The 17,065-nt window shown below is 39.6% G+C and overlaps 1 protein-coding gene across 2 annotated transcripts; it reads right to left on the bottom strand.

Annotated features, from left to right (window-relative positions):
• Nucleotides 1-5,300: 5,300 nt before the first annotated feature.
• On the bottom strand, nt 5,301-14,410 carry LOC111271161 (sphingomyelin phosphodiesterase). 2 transcript variants are annotated; one of them, XM_086972805.1, is made up of 12 exons: nt 14,165-14,410; nt 13,132-13,234; nt 10,608-10,781; nt 9,866-10,009; nt 9,343-9,603; nt 8,748-8,917; nt 8,420-8,536; nt 8,202-8,304; nt 7,228-7,376; nt 6,841-7,030; nt 6,466-6,725; nt 5,301-5,811 (listed from the first exon to the last, which is right to left on the bottom strand). In XM_086972805.1, exons 1-12 carry the CDS (start codon nt 14,341-14,343, stop codon nt 5,637-5,639), a joined length of 2,025 nt encoding a protein of 674 aa, XP_086828931.1. In that variant the 5' UTR covers nt 14,344-14,410; the 3' UTR covers nt 5,301-5,636. The 2 variants fall into 2 exon arrangements, with proteins under 2 accessions (XP_086828931.1, XP_086828932.1); XM_086972806.1 differs by lacking the exons at nt 8,202-8,304; nt 8,420-8,536; nt 8,748-8,917.
• Between the last annotated feature and the right edge of the window lie 2,655 nt (nt 14,411-17,065).

Below are 17,065 nucleotides of genomic sequence, written 5' to 3'. Positions count from 1 at the left end.
AGCTTAGCGAGCACTGATTACGCGGCTATTGGTAACTACAAAACCTATCTTTGATGTTAACGAACAGGTTGATTCGTTTTCGATTACAAGCCCTCAATTAGGGTATATTTCCGGTATACAGGACAGCATCATGTCGGAATGGCACCTTTTTTTATTAAACTAAGTTGTAAGGAACATAAAGCTATGATTTACGTACATGACGCTTAGTTAGAGGATAATATTGAATCTTTCTCATAATACGGGTGATTATTGTGGAATACTCAAAAATAAGTACAAAAATAAGGTGTATTGTTGTTTGCCGTGACCCTGTAAAGAGAAGTGGGTAGGCTGCACCAAGTAGCTTGGCTCTACCCGTTTTAATCATAAATCTATTGATCCCAACACAACTCACGCATATACGTCAGGACCATTACTTAGAGTCAGAATTTTGCCCATTTCGCCAATAACGCCCGACCCCATGTGACAAGGAGCTCAGTATGTCTACTAATGTATCAGGCTCTTATAAGCGAACCCAGAAGACTTTGAAATAAATTGAATTCGTTGGGCTAGAATGATGATCTTCGAATAGATATTAGAAATAATTTCTTTGACTTCTTACGCGCTCGTCCCAGCGCCCTGGCAACATATGGATCGTGATATATTTATTATTCGCGTCCCCATATGTAATATCTATACGACATAGCTCAAGTGAATCTATTGTCGTATCTACTTGTTCACGGTTGTCATTTGTAGAACGTGGGAAACCTTGTTATTTTAAGAACTAGAGTGGGAGCATAGGCCGACTGAGGTCAATGTGTGATACACTTTACTCGATTTAAAAGAAAATAATTAAGACATGGCGATAAAATCTGGCATTGCTATTGCGTCATTAGACTGCGTGCTTTCGATTACCGTGACAACGGTCTGCACGTCTATTGAGAAACTCAAGGTAACGGAGTGAATTATATGCAATTTTCAGTGAATACCTCATGATGCTCCTGATGTCCATCGCAAGAAATACCAGCTTTTTACACTTTCTCAACACTGCCACCCAACTAGAGTTCCCTTTCTTTGATCCTTCTCCAGCTGGCGGTAGAAACCTAACTATGACTTCCCTATAGCGACCGTACGCTCCAGGCAGGTTTTCTGTGTTCTGCGAATTGTGGAAAAGTGGAATAAGCCTTCCTTGTATAGAGTGAAATAATAGGAAGGTTGCAAATGTATGGAAAGTTAAGAAAAAGGCCTTAGCTTATCTTTATTTTATTAGGATTTTTTCTCATTTCAGATTTGAAGTAACGTCAGCGCAGCAATATGATCGTCATATTCGATCATCTACTTTAGAATCTTACTAAACAGCTCCTACAAAAGTGTCGCAGGCTTAAAGGAACAGGTCTCAATGTGACCAGTAAGCGGCTACCCTCATTTTAAAATAGCTGTATCTTACAGAATGGGTGGAAATGTGTGTCTTTCCTAAGAAATAGGACGACACGGATCCGTCGTAACAAGTACACGAACTATTCACGTGGACACCTTTAGTCCTTGTGAATAACCTGACTTCTCAGTTTTGAGTGGAGTACATATCTTCGTGTCCTCGGTAGGCCCTTAAATATCAACGCGTTTTAACGAATTGAGGCCTTGTATAGAATCCACAATCGCTGAGCCAAGCATTACAATGACATGTGCACATCCGAGCACTTACTAACATGATAATAACAAATTTATTACTAAAATTCTGCCAGTAGGTAATCCATGGAGCCCAACACCGACTAGCAATCGGACAACGAATATAGCTTGTACACGTAACTGAAAAGGACTAAATCTACTATTGCCAAGACGTATTTAGGTGGCACAATCTGCGTACACGTTTTTGATTAGTTTCCAAGAGCCTGTTACTGAGACTGCCAAGGACAAGGTTATCCTGCTTTGTTTTTTTTCGACTACGTGAAATACAAACGAAGTTCACCATCTTCAAAGGAGAAAGAGAATCAAACCCAAGACTACGGTTACGACAACGATCGTTGAACAATAAACACCCCATTCGTTTCGACTGTGCGGTAGCAATATTCCGTTCGCGTAAAGTAGAATTCCTTCAATACATGGCCTTATTTTGCCAATACATGGCCTTATTTTGCAAGTTAGCAACACGGCAACATTAACGGTAATAGTCTCCGAAAAAGCTTTAGTACGGGGAACTAGAATAAAGAATTTATTAAAATTTTTGTATTTATTAAAATTTTATTAAAATTCGTGCGCGTATGTATTGTTGGAGACGGTATTTACTCGAGTGAATATACTCTGCCCATTTTGCTGACCGTATAAAACTGTAAACAAGCCGCTGTCTAGGGCGCAATGTAAGGTATGCAGTAACATGGGGCGTGTGCATGTAAAGTAATAGCAGGAAGCATTAAAAAAGTTCGTCAAGCACACTAAACTGCGCGGTTTACATAGAACACTACATAATCGTGCACAGATGATGAGTTGTGTCAGAAAATATATATAAATCACAAATTGCGGTATATTACAATACTGATTTTCAAATACTGTCACCTTGTGCCTATGCTCTGCGAAGCGGAGTCGAATACATATCCGAGTTCCATAAGAACAATTAAAGGTGAGCATTTTAACGTATCGATGACATATATCAGGATTGGGTTTCGGTATATCTCTAATCCCAACTAGAGCAAGGCTAGTAAGCAAAAAGTTTTCTGGAACTTTTTGCTTACTAGCCTAGTTCGACCAACTGTCTGTTACCAGTTTAAAAAACTCCAGTAGACACAAATTTTCGTTTTTGCAGTTCACGGTTGTCGATCTCGTTCATCTTTTTTTTTTGGAGGTTAAAGGCAAATGCATTGTGCAGACCGGACATCATTGACTATGCTTCGTCCGGTACTGTGGGACTCTCACCCACTAAACCTTGGACCCCTTTATCAGCTTGGGCCATGGTTCGGGATATGTTTGATATTACTTCGAAACCATGACTTGTCCATTCTAGTCCATCCTCCATTCTGGCTTTCCTCTTGACCAGAAACTCTAGGTCTCGAGGGGGACCGTAGTCCTTGTACTTCTGCTAATTCCAGTTGTTGTGCATCGGGCCCATGATTGTTTCGGGTATGCCCTTCATCTATTCTCTTACATCTCATCCTTTCTAGTTGTTCTTTTCTTTTCATAATATCGTCAAAGAAAGCCGTAACTTAGGGCCCAGTGCGTCCTGTCCTCGTTCATCTGCTGACATACGACCACTACAAAGATTGGATATTCTGCATGTATATTCTATATAGTTGCATTAACTAGAAGCAGCGAGGCTCAGCGTCTTCAGCCGGACATTCAAGCGTTTCCACCAGGTTTCTTGACTTGAAATATGCTATTTTTTTCCGGTAGGATTCAGTAGAGGTAGATCAAGGGGGTTGATTAAGAAACGAATGGATCTGCAGTCGCACTCATGCTGGCTTCTAAATTGTGCTACCTAAGTCGACTTAAATATTACTCAGCTAGTGACAATTCCCTTAAAAGCCATACTACAGATACTGGGACACTACAGATTTTGTACTCAATGGCGATACATTATCTTGTGAAAAAACCTTTACGATAACGGATAGTTCCTATCGTTTCCTCGGCCCACAGTCTGCTGCTAAAGCCTAGTTTTGTTTTCTTCCGACTTGTGTATGAAGCTTCACGTAGCTAACGACCTGCAAAATTCTTTCATCGTTCATTTTCACTAAACTAGCTATTTAAGTATTATTAATTTTGACAATACGGGATACGATGCATCGTTTCCCGCTGCACTATATAGGGTGCATCGAATAATGAGTCAAGTCTAAAGATACCAGGTGACAGTTTCAATAGGGCTGTTTCAATACGAACACAGTTTACACATGTTCTCATTGTTAAACAATACTACCTACATTATCCAGACCCTAAGCCTTAATATTGTACGATGTAAAGCAAGCTAATTCTATCTAACCACCACCCATAATTCACCTAGAACATAAGTTTACAGACAGATAAAATATCCGTAAGTGATTCAACATGTTCTCATACTACATGATTTTCGTCTATTTGCTTCCTCTGATGATATTGTGTTTTATAGAAAGAAATGAGCAAACACTGACGCCTACTTATTTCGTATTTATCAAGTGATAACATTGTAATAATATTTTTTCAACCTAAATTGCGCAACAGCGCACTTCTTTAGTACAAGGCATTACTAACGCATCGTTATGGGGGAGTACTGAATTTCTACCGAAAGATGTTTAATTTATACCGAAAGATAATCGACGCCGACTACGATAAACCGGTAAAATTTCGTATGAATGTAAATTCATAATGGTGTCTCAACTTGACAACTTTTGGCGGACGCAAATCTACTTTCTAGTTAGAAATAGACTTTTTTCTTTTTAGGACAAATTTCGAATTCAGAAAAAAAAAAAGACGCCACGGCCTACAAAATATTGCAAGACAAATGAGTACATTAATGCTGATTACTGGCTGATTGTTGAGGATCTCGCTTTTAGTTCCTAGAATATTAAACTATACGCGTAATTCTATACCCGTAGTGAAACTGGTTAAAAGTAGGGCGGATTTAGAATGCTATAGACGTTTGACGAGCTGTGGACGAGGAACACTAGTAATACTGGCACGTTATGGCATCGATATAACCGTTGTTTTAAGGTACGTAAAGTTCAATCATGTATTATATAGCACATTGAGCAGGGGCTTTTGCCGGATGGGTTATAGGGAGCGGTAAGTCACATTGAGGATGATGACTATGGATATCCGTTCGAACGAAGAGGTGCGCTGATAGTAAACGAAGTAATAGTTCGGAGCTAAGAATGGCACTATAAGTTAAGGTGAGAAGGATATTCCGTAGATGCTGTTTATTGTCATTCCAGCTGACGTATCCGAGAAGCATAGCTATATGAAACAAATAGCCTTAGGGTGCTAGGGGCATAAGTGCGTGTCTTATGGATGGTCAGTACGCTAGTCGGGGATTGACCACGTGCGTTTACAGCGCTTCTTACCCATTGAAATGAGCTACTAAAAATATGGAAGCTCTCTAATATGCATGTTGCTCGCTAATATAGCTGAAACTATAGGAGTGTCTAGTATGCAGCCGCATAAATATGTTATAACCCCTCAATAATTTGCAACTCTCCGGCTATCGAGATTGCGAATACAAATCGATGTAAAAAACATCGGTGCGAGCAATGTTTGCTAGATTTGTCTAAAAATATGATAACGTTAGGACGTCGTCAGGTAAACCACCTTTGCAATGGCGACGGCCAACAATGGACCGGTCCGTTTATAATGACGAAGCGCTTGGAGTCAGTTAGAGGTTTTATTGGCTTGAAGGAATAAATATCACGTCTGCGATCCTGGTTTTTCAAACCATTTAGTTTCTCGCGACTGGTTATCGCAAGGCTGAAGTATAAACCCTTGTGGGGAGTTTTACATTATTGTATCATTGGGTTTTTCGACTACGAGCATAATTGCACATACAATTGAACGCTTCCTTGTGTTGTTAAAGCAAAAAAAAACTATTTCTTCATGTCATCGTAGAGCAAATACCTTCCACCTAAACTACCGCAAATGGTTTTACATCATCTGCGCTTATTACGGCAGGTCGCTAAGGAGCCTAACAGACAGGCCGGCCGGCAGATTCAACTAATAATTTCGCCGACCGCTTTCTCGCATTCGGTAAACTTCGTCGAGCCATACGAGTTCTGCTCACAGGTAACGTAGTGTTCTAAACCAGTGCGATAGTAATAGTTTGTTGTGCAGACGCCCTTACTGCAATGCACGTTACTTGGTTCTTCGTGGAACTGATACAATGCTCTGAAAAATAATAGGCGATTAGCTTTTGTTAGCAAGGACAAGAATCGCAAGTGAGACAGCACGTTTTATCGCTGCAGCAATTCGAATTTGCAGGAGAATCAGGGAGGTCTTAGTGTGCCGTTAAATCTCTGAAGTGCCTTGTAGATGTCCAGCGGGATACTCCTGTACTCAGTTAACGACTAGTACCATAACATCTAACACAATCGTTCTTCAATCTAAAGGAACTTATTTGTAGAGCCTGTTTAACCCATAGTGTTGTTGTATGGCGCAATTTGTTTGCTCTGAAAAAATACCGAATTGCATTAGAGCTTCTTAGGATTAGCTGAGTCCTACTTTGCAGGTCGACTAAATTGACCTCTCAAAAGGTTTTCAGCTTATGGTCGATACTCTGTTCATAGTAAAAGCTTGTTTTGTCAAATGATTGTTGACGGTATCAATGTCTGGACACAGGATCGATCGTTGTTGCAAAACCTTCCTATGAATGCAACGCGCAGTATGGCCAACAGTTTCTTGCATCTTTGTTAAAATCAATCTGGCGTGTACTACGTAGCTAACATAAAATAAAGTGACATTTTACATACTGCATCTATTCAAAGTCGTGCACATTTATCGTTGCTGTGAATTTTTTCCTATTGAAAATTTGACGTAATTTACCTGTAGTAAAATTCGAGAAGACTATCGTTCTTCGCAAATCGCTCTATAAGGTCCGCGAAGCTATTAGGTGACAGATCCTTAAGCCCATATGCCGCGCGTGTACTGTACATCTTTTGCCAAAACCGATATGACTTATCGTTGCGGTCAAGTTCTTGGACAGCTTTGTCAAGCGCCCTTCTATCGAAGCCCTTAGTTCGAGCAAGGAATTTCTTATTGAGGGCTGTAATGTTTAGCATGTACGTGTCTATATCCTCGAGACCCTGAAAAAAATTACGTGACGAAGTTATACTACCATATCTACCAGAACCCTAAATAACGGATGAAAAAAGTGCGTGCAAATTTCTTATGAGTGAAGAGGGAAGGGAACAGCTTTACCCCGAATTTGTCGAACTTCAAAATCCTGTAGGAAGGGTATCCTGTCATGTAGGTTGTAATCGATGGCGATGATATTTGTACACCCGTAGGAATTGATTGCTTCTTCGGGTCATCTTCGACAGACCAATCGACAGTAAACTGGTCCCAATGCATATGGCCGAAGAATTGGCCGTTTATAATTTGACTGTGTCTGAAGATCACAAGAGACCAAATCCCACCGTGAAATCCTGCGCTTTTTACTATAAAACAGTAACAGTATCCACTATTTGTACACAAATTAAGTCATGATTAAACTGAGAATCACCTCAGTACCCTAATTAAGACATCTACTGAGCCTAACCGGTGACTAAAACCGGGATTAAATTGGCAATGACTACAGAAACTCACTTCGATATAATTTTCTGGTAGGCTGTGGCCCATTCTGAGTGACATTCTTTGGTACCAGGTGGAATATGGCCTATGATGTGAACTTTCTCTTTCATGCGGGCAGCTTCGGCCAGCCCTTCGTCCAACCAGCGCAGTTGACCCTCAGGATCCTAAACAAGATTCGAGTTTACGGATTAGCTGATGCTGCTAGTCAGCGACCGAATAAATATTGATTCATATCGAACAATATTGTACATTTCAATACCAATTAGTTTAAATAAAAAAAAGTTTAAATATTTATAAATAAGCGCAAGAATTACCTTACTTTAAATAAAGTAAGGTAATTTTTGCGCTTATCAAATCGCTCAAATTCTTGCCGCACTGAGCAAGTTTCACTGAGCAACTGATTTCTTATGTTGAGCAGGCCTGATTGGCTATTTTGCTTCTTTTTAAGAGAAGGACACATATAGAATAGGCATTTTTCAACGAGGAGGTTAGATTCTTAATTACTTGAGCACATCAATGTCCTTCAAAGGAAACTTCAAAGCAGTTAGTTGTCCTTGTAAAAATTATTTGGCAATGAAAAATTCCACTGGTAATTTCGGTAGTGATTCAGGTTAGTTTCTTTCGTCTGAATGATTTAAAAAAACGCCAATTCATTAAGAAATTCTATGTGACACCTTACGCATCGATACGACTGTGCACAGGGTACATTTCAGTGGAAAACACAATGCAAATCCATTGACGTTTCAAGAAGCCCCGCGGGCAATATGTGTACAAGTGAAGTAGATGAATTCGGAATTCACGTTCGAAACATTCGACACTGAAAAAACTCGATTATCGAGCTTTTAATGATCAGTTTGTTCCTCTCATTTCAAGCCATGTTGCTTCATAGCTGATGGTGTGAACGGAGCAACTTCCTGTTGGATCTAACACATACAAAACTTCGGAATGAAGAGCGGTAATGTTGGAAATTGGCTTAACATGCATCTTACCTCTGGATCGACTGCGAGCCACCAATTTAGTTTGTAGCAGTAGTTAGTGTTCAACGAAAATAGTCGAACTCCTGGACTAATGGAGGCCGTATAGAAGCCACCTCTGAAATAGATGAATAACTTTTTATCCAGGACAACGAATCCTTGATTTTTTGGTTTTCGTTCTAAATCGAAAACATTCGTCAATGAACGTGCGATAAAAATCGGGATTCACTCACTTTAAGAACGTGTCTTTAGCTTCAGTCGGTATCCATTTGTCACCCCAAATTTTCCATAGGGCATAATATAACCGATCAGAGGAGTACTTGCCTGCCACCATACGATCCGTGGGAAATCTGATGTGTAACAAACATTTGCATTGAATATGCATATAAAAATATATTTACCGATTGCAGATGTGGTTGTTAGCAATAATCTAATTAGAACTTCCTATTTCAATTGGTTTCGTCCATGATTTTGGTTGATTTAAGTACCGGAGCGATCCGAAGAACTTTCATAAATGAAAGTTCTATCCAGTATAAAATAAACGGCCGTTTCGATACTCACAGGAAGGAAGGATAATCGTCGTGATTACCAATAGAAACATAAATGTCTTTATTTGGTAGGGCCTCGTTTATAATCCTTGTTTGCTCTGTGATTTCATATATCACTCGACTAAACGAAAAGTTAAAGCTTGTATGTGGGATGAAATCGCCAGTGATGTAAACAAAGTCGAACTGTAATAAAAGTTTTATTTTATGCTTCATATTAGCTTAACTTGAGCACGACTCATCAGTATTTTATATCGTTATTATTAAATGTTATTTATTAGTGGTACATTATTTTGTAATTCTGTATGTAATATAATCTGTAAATTGCTTTGTCCGACATAAAACATACTCAGGGGAAATATTAATCTCTGCGAAGTTTCCTACGAGCCACCGAAGTAATAGTACTACTTCCCGCGTGACATGTTATAAAAAAAATTACCTAGCTACCAAAAAAGCAAAGGTTAACAGTAGTTTTTTCGTGTGTAGAGTAATGACCGTCCAACAGAAATGTGGGGTAAGCTTTCTGCTCGAATCAGTCTGGTTGGTCATTTCCGATCGTTCACTTCGAATGATAAATTAGAACTTAAAAACGACAAAATCTGAACACATACTTTGAGACTGGCAGCACTCTTAAGTGCGCTTCGAAGCGTCCTTACGGGCAGATCGCAGCGTCCGTAGAGACCTGTCTTTCGAGGTTCACCATAAGGACCTGAATCTTCAGCTGACATATTCGTCACCGGAGTCATCTGTCTGTTTGTGCAACAAAGCTCTTCTCTACAACTATAGGCGACTCCAACACGGTACTCAAATGAGACGTGCGGGTCGGCCAGATGAAGAACAGCGAAAGGCGATGCCTCAGGGAAGACATCAATCTACAATGACAATAAAGGATCAGGTCATCTTAGTTAAAAGATTTCTATTGATTAGCTAACGTTGTGTCTCACTTCGAAATAAAAACATTTCCTATAATCTAGCTCAACTGTATTTAAAGGAGGAAGGTTAGTGTTAGTTAATCTGTTATTCCGAGTCGATTATGAAAACAATGCAATTTGCAAAATATTTGTTTTTGTTTTCCCTTCGTCTAGATAGTACGTATCATACGCTAACAAAGAACCCCGTGCAGCCATCACCTACCTGAGTGTACGCTTCAAATTGATTTGTGAACACGTCGAACTTCCACCTATATAACGAATCGTTATATTGCCCGCACCCGGTTACGAATCTGCAGAACTCTGTGTCCGGAACTTTTAGTTGATACAGAAGGTGCCGCATTTCATCCTAAATAAATTACTTTTTATTACTATAAATAAATAAATGTGTGCGGACAATAAAATTTGTTTTAAGGATAAAAGGTCAGATCTATTATAATACCTATTATTATAAACATACGTATCACATTAGATAATCACAATATATATATATATATATATAATAGTAATCGACAAAATTTAGGGCAATTTAGGGGTTTGGTACGTCAAAAACATATGATTGCTATTAAAAAGAGCACGTTGCCAAACATCTTCTTTTTACTAACTGTGGTATTTGGCCAAAAGTTGTTGAAAGCACTAGAATGTTATGGAAGACTTATGCGACCTCCACGCAATTAGCTCCGCCGTAAAGCTCTATTTAATGCGACCTATTATCTACATGCCCTTTATGTTCTGCTGTTATCGTATAGCACAGCTCGAAATTTATATCACAAGAGTTTCAAGTTTAAAAAAATATTTTCAATACAAAATATAAAAGAGACCAAGTTCAGTCGACTTGCATATCGTCCGCTATCTCCATTGTTGACTTCCGAGTTCGTTTTTATATGACGTGTTTATCTGTTTCTCTGTTCTCAATTTTGCAAAAACACACACACACACACACACACCTTGTACATATCGATCATACTAAGGCAAGTTTCTTCGTTGTAGAAGCTCATTTTTGCTATGCATATCGCCTTCAGCTTGTCGATAACGTGATCATAGCCGTAGTGTCGAAGAGCTCTCATCGCAGCTTCACATTGAGCACAGAGTTCGACGTCGGTGGCATTGTTGCCGAGAATCTGAAAGCGCAGTTATCACTATAAATCTCTTCTTCCTTAAGAAAGTGATGCCTAAACAAGGCAACGCCCATACACGGTATTTCGTGAGCGATTCTATACGTTATTCATTGATTAGCTGTACCTGAAATAGAGCCGTAAGCTAAGAAGAAAACTTTAACTTAGCGCCACTTATTGATCCTGACCAATTGCTCAGACTGTCTGGATATTGTTAGAAGGCAACGACACCGAGCTAGATGTTGGTGCGCAAATACTATAACAGAGCATGTTTTATGCTAAATAATGTGACTCTTTTAGCGGTACGCAGAGTTACTGCACTATTTGGCTTGTTCGGTATGGTGTAAAAGTGTTGCTATAGAAGAAAAATCCGCAAACTTCCTCCGTTCCCGCAAACAAATATTGTATATTCCAACAACCGGATATCTATAATCGAAATAATCTGTTTTTCATATTGCCGAGTTCTTCCGTCGAAGCGAACCCATAGACTTCGCCATTAGAGCTGTCAACCATGAGCCGTACGATCTATGCGATTTTTCTCAGGCATTGTGCAACAGAATACCGGCTTACGTAGCCTTGAAGGCTCCGCTTCCGGTTCAAAAAACGCAAGTATTCCCTTATAAAAAAAAAGATCGCCTAAGTCCAGGTCGGATACCGCAGGAGGCTGCTGTCCGCAAAACCCAATGCGCAAATGACCTCTGCGCCTTCTTGAAAACTTCAACATGTAGTCAAAATAATTTGAAACGAAAAAAGCTCCAGGAGTGTAGGAGGTAAGCAAAAGGAGTATAGCGCAGGTAGCTTTGTGGACGTAGCGTAATCAACCGTCAATGTGGGTAATTCCTCGAGAAAATCGGCTTTCAAAATCCCGTAAAGTAGGCTTGAAATCATTCGGCGATGAGACCGAACGCTCGTGTTAATAATGGCTGTGAAACTGCGCTTCCGAACAGATAATTCGGGTCGCGAATCAAATAGGATAAGAAGATAGCATCGATATGTGCGTTTTATGCATTATTTGGCTGAATACAGGTTGCAGGCTTCCAGCGTCTATTTCTAGATATCTCATGCCAATGATGCCGCCAAACCCCGAAGCTGAAATTCATTCCGTTGAAGTACGTTATCCGAACACGGTGTATTATCTGTTTTCTTTCGAGGCTTTATTTTGCCCGATCGTTGATTCCGCTGCTGTTAAGAGACACTGCTCTAACAGCCATGAAAAGCGCGTGCTCAGCTTCATAGCGAAGCTCTCGTTAGCGTCTGATCTGGATCAAGAGGTTCAATTATCTACAAAAAAAAAACCGGACCCACTTCAGTTTTATGCCGAAACCCGCGAAGAAAACCATGTGAAGGACTATATGCCACAGTTCTCTCCATCAACTTTTGGCTACTCGATATGTTGTATCAGATAGGTATGGGCCCTCGATTCCTGCCCCCTTAAAGACAAAGACGTGCAGGACGTGTTTGTTGCAATGCTTACAGCTGCCGCCACTGTCGTGCCAATGTTGCTTCACGCGTGAAAGCCCATACCCTTTGCACACAACTATGGTCACCATGCAGAACTGGAAACTAAACATTTTCCATGTGAAAAATTCCTTTGACCGCTAGCGTGAATTGAACCCACGCCAGCATAAGGTCAACGCGACGGGCAGAGAGCACCAGCCGCTTGGCACATTAGTTGACCTAAAGATACATAAAGTGATCTAAGTTTGAAACCAACGCTGATTTTGTTTTCGGTGTAAAACCTAGGGAGCTATAAATTAGTGGGTCGTGGTCTGTGCGGAACAGGGTCGAAATGTTCGGGTCGAGCCCTACGCTTGTCCTACAGGAGGTACGATCTGCTTTAATGGTGTTAGGTCGTGCACAAAGAGTTATGTGCACCCTCTTAAACAGAGGAGTATACACATCCCATGTCCTGTTGAAAAGACCCAGCCGTGTGAAACGAGTGTTTAATGGCAGTAGCGTGTGACACAACAAACATTAGCACGGCCTGACTTACAACGCAGCTTCTATCGAACTTTGGAATCACAACTTATGAATCAACCTTACTTTTGTTTGTTTGGACCAGGCCGCAGAAGTTTGAAGTGCGAAGTGCACGTACGTCAAATACTTGCAGACTGTAGAAGGAGACATCAGATGTAGGTAATATGATGTATTTCATATTACCTATACATATATTTAATAATAATAGTGTGGGTAACGAAGTAGAATACAAACGTTACCCTAATTGCTCACTATAAGATACACAGCTCGAGATAAAGTAAACGATTTGTAAACCTGGATAGTGAATTGATTATAGTCGGTGCTTGTTTTTTAACGAAGCAGTTTCATCGACGATTATTTCAAAAATGGAAACACTCACATTTTCAAAAGCAAAGGCTGTCTTTGCACATATTACGTCGTTACAGTCAGACGTATGGGCCTCGCTTCTCTTAAACGCGCTCCCAACATACAACAAACCACCACTAAAATACAAAAAAAAATATAGAATTAATGCTCTTTGTTTGGCAGAGAAGTCCTGTCGTGATGACTCTGTTCCTTCTAATGAAACGTATTTCATCATAAGGATCTATGGTCCCTTAAGTTAGCCTATGGTTCCAAATGCAATTTGCACTCCACTAGGTAACTTACCAACTTGCTATACAAAATAGCGCTACAGACTACCTAGACATTCTAGAATGACTTTGGATTAAAAGGAATAACAATAAATAATAAATAATAATATATATATATATATATATATAGAGGATGTGCATACTATACATTACCTATAATATTTACACATAATTAGTTCCGTATAGAGTCAACCACTGAAAAGGTTCTCAAGGATTCGTCTAATCTTTGAAAAGGGGTAATCAAGAGCTCTAGATCACAATCATTTCTATGATGTTAGATAGTTATCTATATATATATATCTATATAGATAGTAGATATCTATATAGATACTGTATAGATCTCTATACTTTTTCTATACTAAGCTTTTCAATTGGCAAATTTGCACCCGATAAGATCGAAACGCATTGATTGCTCTCACTTTATCCGTTGATAGTATGAATTGGCAATAATAACAATGGATCAATATTAAGCAGTACTGTTCTGCATCAGCGAGACCAACCGATCTATTACATTGTGCACACGTTTTACCATTGCAATATCATCGTTGATCAACGAAGCATACATAACTACAATACGAAAATCCTATCCCCCTAGGCCTTATACGTATTCGAATGATCTCTTTAATTAGCCAAGAGAGGCTATCACTGCGACGAAGCATTGAGTGAAGGCTAGTTTCGAACTGGTGACCTTAGAACTAAATTAACACGCAAGTAATGCGTTCGATCGCATCCTCGTTCCTATACTCGTCGCACGGAACGCTAGTTTTCAAAGTGACTCACATAATGATGCCCAGAATTACTACAGTGAGCAGTAAAATCATGAAGCCTTTGACCATGAGACCGTGGTTGCCTCCGTCACCGTCCGCGTTTGCTCCTATTATCTTTGAGGTCATCGTTGAGTCGCTTACTCTCGTCGAGACTGTTTTTATTGAGCCACTCTCGGTCAAATGGGAATTCATATTTTGAGTTTACTGAGTTCAGCGCTTTCTGGCCAAGAACGCGTACGGAGTTAACAAGTTATGGCGGTCATACTAAGAGGGACACGCAAAACATCAGAATGTTAAAAACAACGCATTAGCGATGCAAAAAGATTCTACATGTCGATGAAAATCATCCACTCCTCAGAAAACTTTTCCACTATAATAGCGTTCAACAACCATTCAGATATTTTCGATATAACAAAGCCACTTTAAGCCCCGTAGCGGGCAAACTGATCCAAATAACATGTCCAGCGCAAGTGAGTACTATATCGTCGACACGCACTTTTTCATGCTAACAATTTCTAGGACGTTCATTTTTTACTAAAACTACTAAATTGCAGACGAAGTAACCAACCAAACTTTCACTTTCAGTTACTGGACAATCTAATTTACTGCGGTACGCGTAAATATTTCGTTGCCTTAGCAATAGCCATGACATCTAGAATTATTCCAACGTGCGAACCACGTAATATTAAGTGTCCAAGGTCTATCATAACGTAAAGAACCTATTGTTCATAGAATACACTCATGAACAACAAGTTACATAAGCAAGATTGTTGTTTGTTTATGTTCGATATCACCTTTCACTTGTCCTTTAAATAATCAGAAGATGCCTGTGCCTTAAAACGACCACTTAGCATCGATACAACTCACCGTAGGGCTGCTGAAAAACAAATACGCACGTTCATGCCTACACGCTGAAAATACAAAACTCGAATTGAATCTGTGGTCGATCGTCAAATGTGCCAGCGTGTTACTTACAAACGATCTGTTCTAACTGATTATACCGCACCTTGAAAAGATCTTTCCTTTTTTAGCAAAGGAAAGCCTCGCTGAATTGCAGCTGGGTGGAACTACATACTGCACATAATAAATTCTATTAATAATAAATAATTTCTGTTTAATTCTAATACGCCGTGTGCGGACGAAGTCCCAAACAAACAATATGAGCTGGACTTTCTCCAGAAAAATGGATTTAGAAGGAAAAAACATTTGTCTTGAAAATCAACATTGAGTAATCGAGTTTTTGTTTCTTAAAGACTGCGGCTTTGCGGAAGTTAATCGAAAGTTAATGAACACATTAGGTAAGAAAGCCTTATGGCAAAACAACTGGTGGAAAAACAAATGGTGCAAGCGTTTCAAGAACCGGGTCAAAGACCAATAAGGAGGTGAACAGGTGTCGAGACCCAGGAAGCATACTGGGATCGAGAAGGCTTTCCAGTGCAGAAAGCTTGAGTTTCAGGGCTTTTTTGGTTAAAACTGGCATTTCATATATAATGTGCGACATATACTATATATACGTATAAATACTGAAAATTCAAAGACTGAGTCAAAATAGGCCAGTTTAAGATTCGTCTGATTAGACAAGGGTTTAATCAACAAGTAACTCACCGAGAGCATATAATAATCACAGACGAGGCATGAACCAGCCGAAGATTGTCCAGGCAACGGAAAAGCGTGCCCTTGAGAGAAACGTGAGCTCGCTGACAGCGTCGTAAAGGTAGTGGTAGTACCTGCAATAGGCATTAAGAGCAAGTCTGCTACTGAAATACTAGCCAAAAATTGAACAATAAATGTAGCCCGTTACCGCGAGTTTTTCAAGAGATTCACGACCTGTTGGCGTTGCAATCGTAATTTGTCACTTGCTGGCAACGCCATGTTGGGGTTGAAAAAAGAATGAGTATTCCTTCTTTTTCCTAATCTAATGGGGAAGTATGCCACGCAAATACATATAAGAAGTCAGATACATGGCTGTCCAGGAGCTGTCGAAGGGGTGGGACAAGTGCGCGAAACATTTTAAGGAAAAATACTTCTTACCCAGTGAGAACTGATCATTTTGATCCGAGATATTTTAATTAGAAGAGTCCGCCAAAGTTGTTTGTAATAGTTTCACACATATTGTAAAGTTCGAATTAGACAAATAGTCCACCATATAACTGCAACTTTATACTTACCTATCTTTGACATAAGCCGTTAATTTAACGTTTGAATATTCATTCGGACATGGTTGCGTGTTGAACACAGAATTGTTGCCAAGAATCAATGATATAAATATATAATCTTTGTTTACAGAAACTGTAGGGCGTGTAATATCAGTACGATTGGTGTGATACCCTTTACTCAGGGATTTCCTTATAGCTCGCGTAGAAGGCACCTCGTGCTTTCTTGGATTCTTACCTCGTAAGAATTCCATTCATTTGAATGAAGTTCGCATTTAGTTGACCGCCTCTAGTCTTCATAACATTTATTCAACGTAGTTACAAATTTTACCTTCTATATCTTCAAGATACCTTCGACTGACTGTTACTGAGCACATTGTTCTCACATCGCAGAGACTATAAGATGCGTACGTCCCATTTAGGACTGACATTCACGAAAGAACTATCTAGCAGAAATGACTTGCAATCAAGTGGCCTGTTCAATAATAAACAGATCCGCAATATCAGGAGTGTGCATCAAGCATCATAAGATCACTGGATTGTTAGCTATTACTAAGCTTGCAGTTAGTTATTGAGTCATATGCGGGCCAATGGTATAAAGGAATTTCTGACCATCGAGGACCATGTATTAAGCTTTTACTCCACAAATCCTGAGAGGTGCGAGGAAGCTATAGATCCTATGGTTAAAGAATCAGTCTTTTTTCAAAAAAAAAAAACTAATACCGATCGAATCAAGCAGTTTTACTCCAAATTAGTCACAC

Source organism: Varroa jacobsoni, unplaced genomic scaffold (genome assembly GCF_002532875.2).
Source record: "Varroa jacobsoni isolate VJ856 unplaced genomic scaffold, vjacob_1.0 contig00401, whole genome shotgun sequence".
Taxonomy (NCBI): Eukaryota; Metazoa; Arthropoda; class Arachnida; order Mesostigmata; family Varroidae; genus Varroa; species Varroa jacobsoni.
The sequence above is the reverse complement of the archived record's forward strand: the minus strand, read 5'-3'. Positions and strand labels throughout refer to the sequence as shown.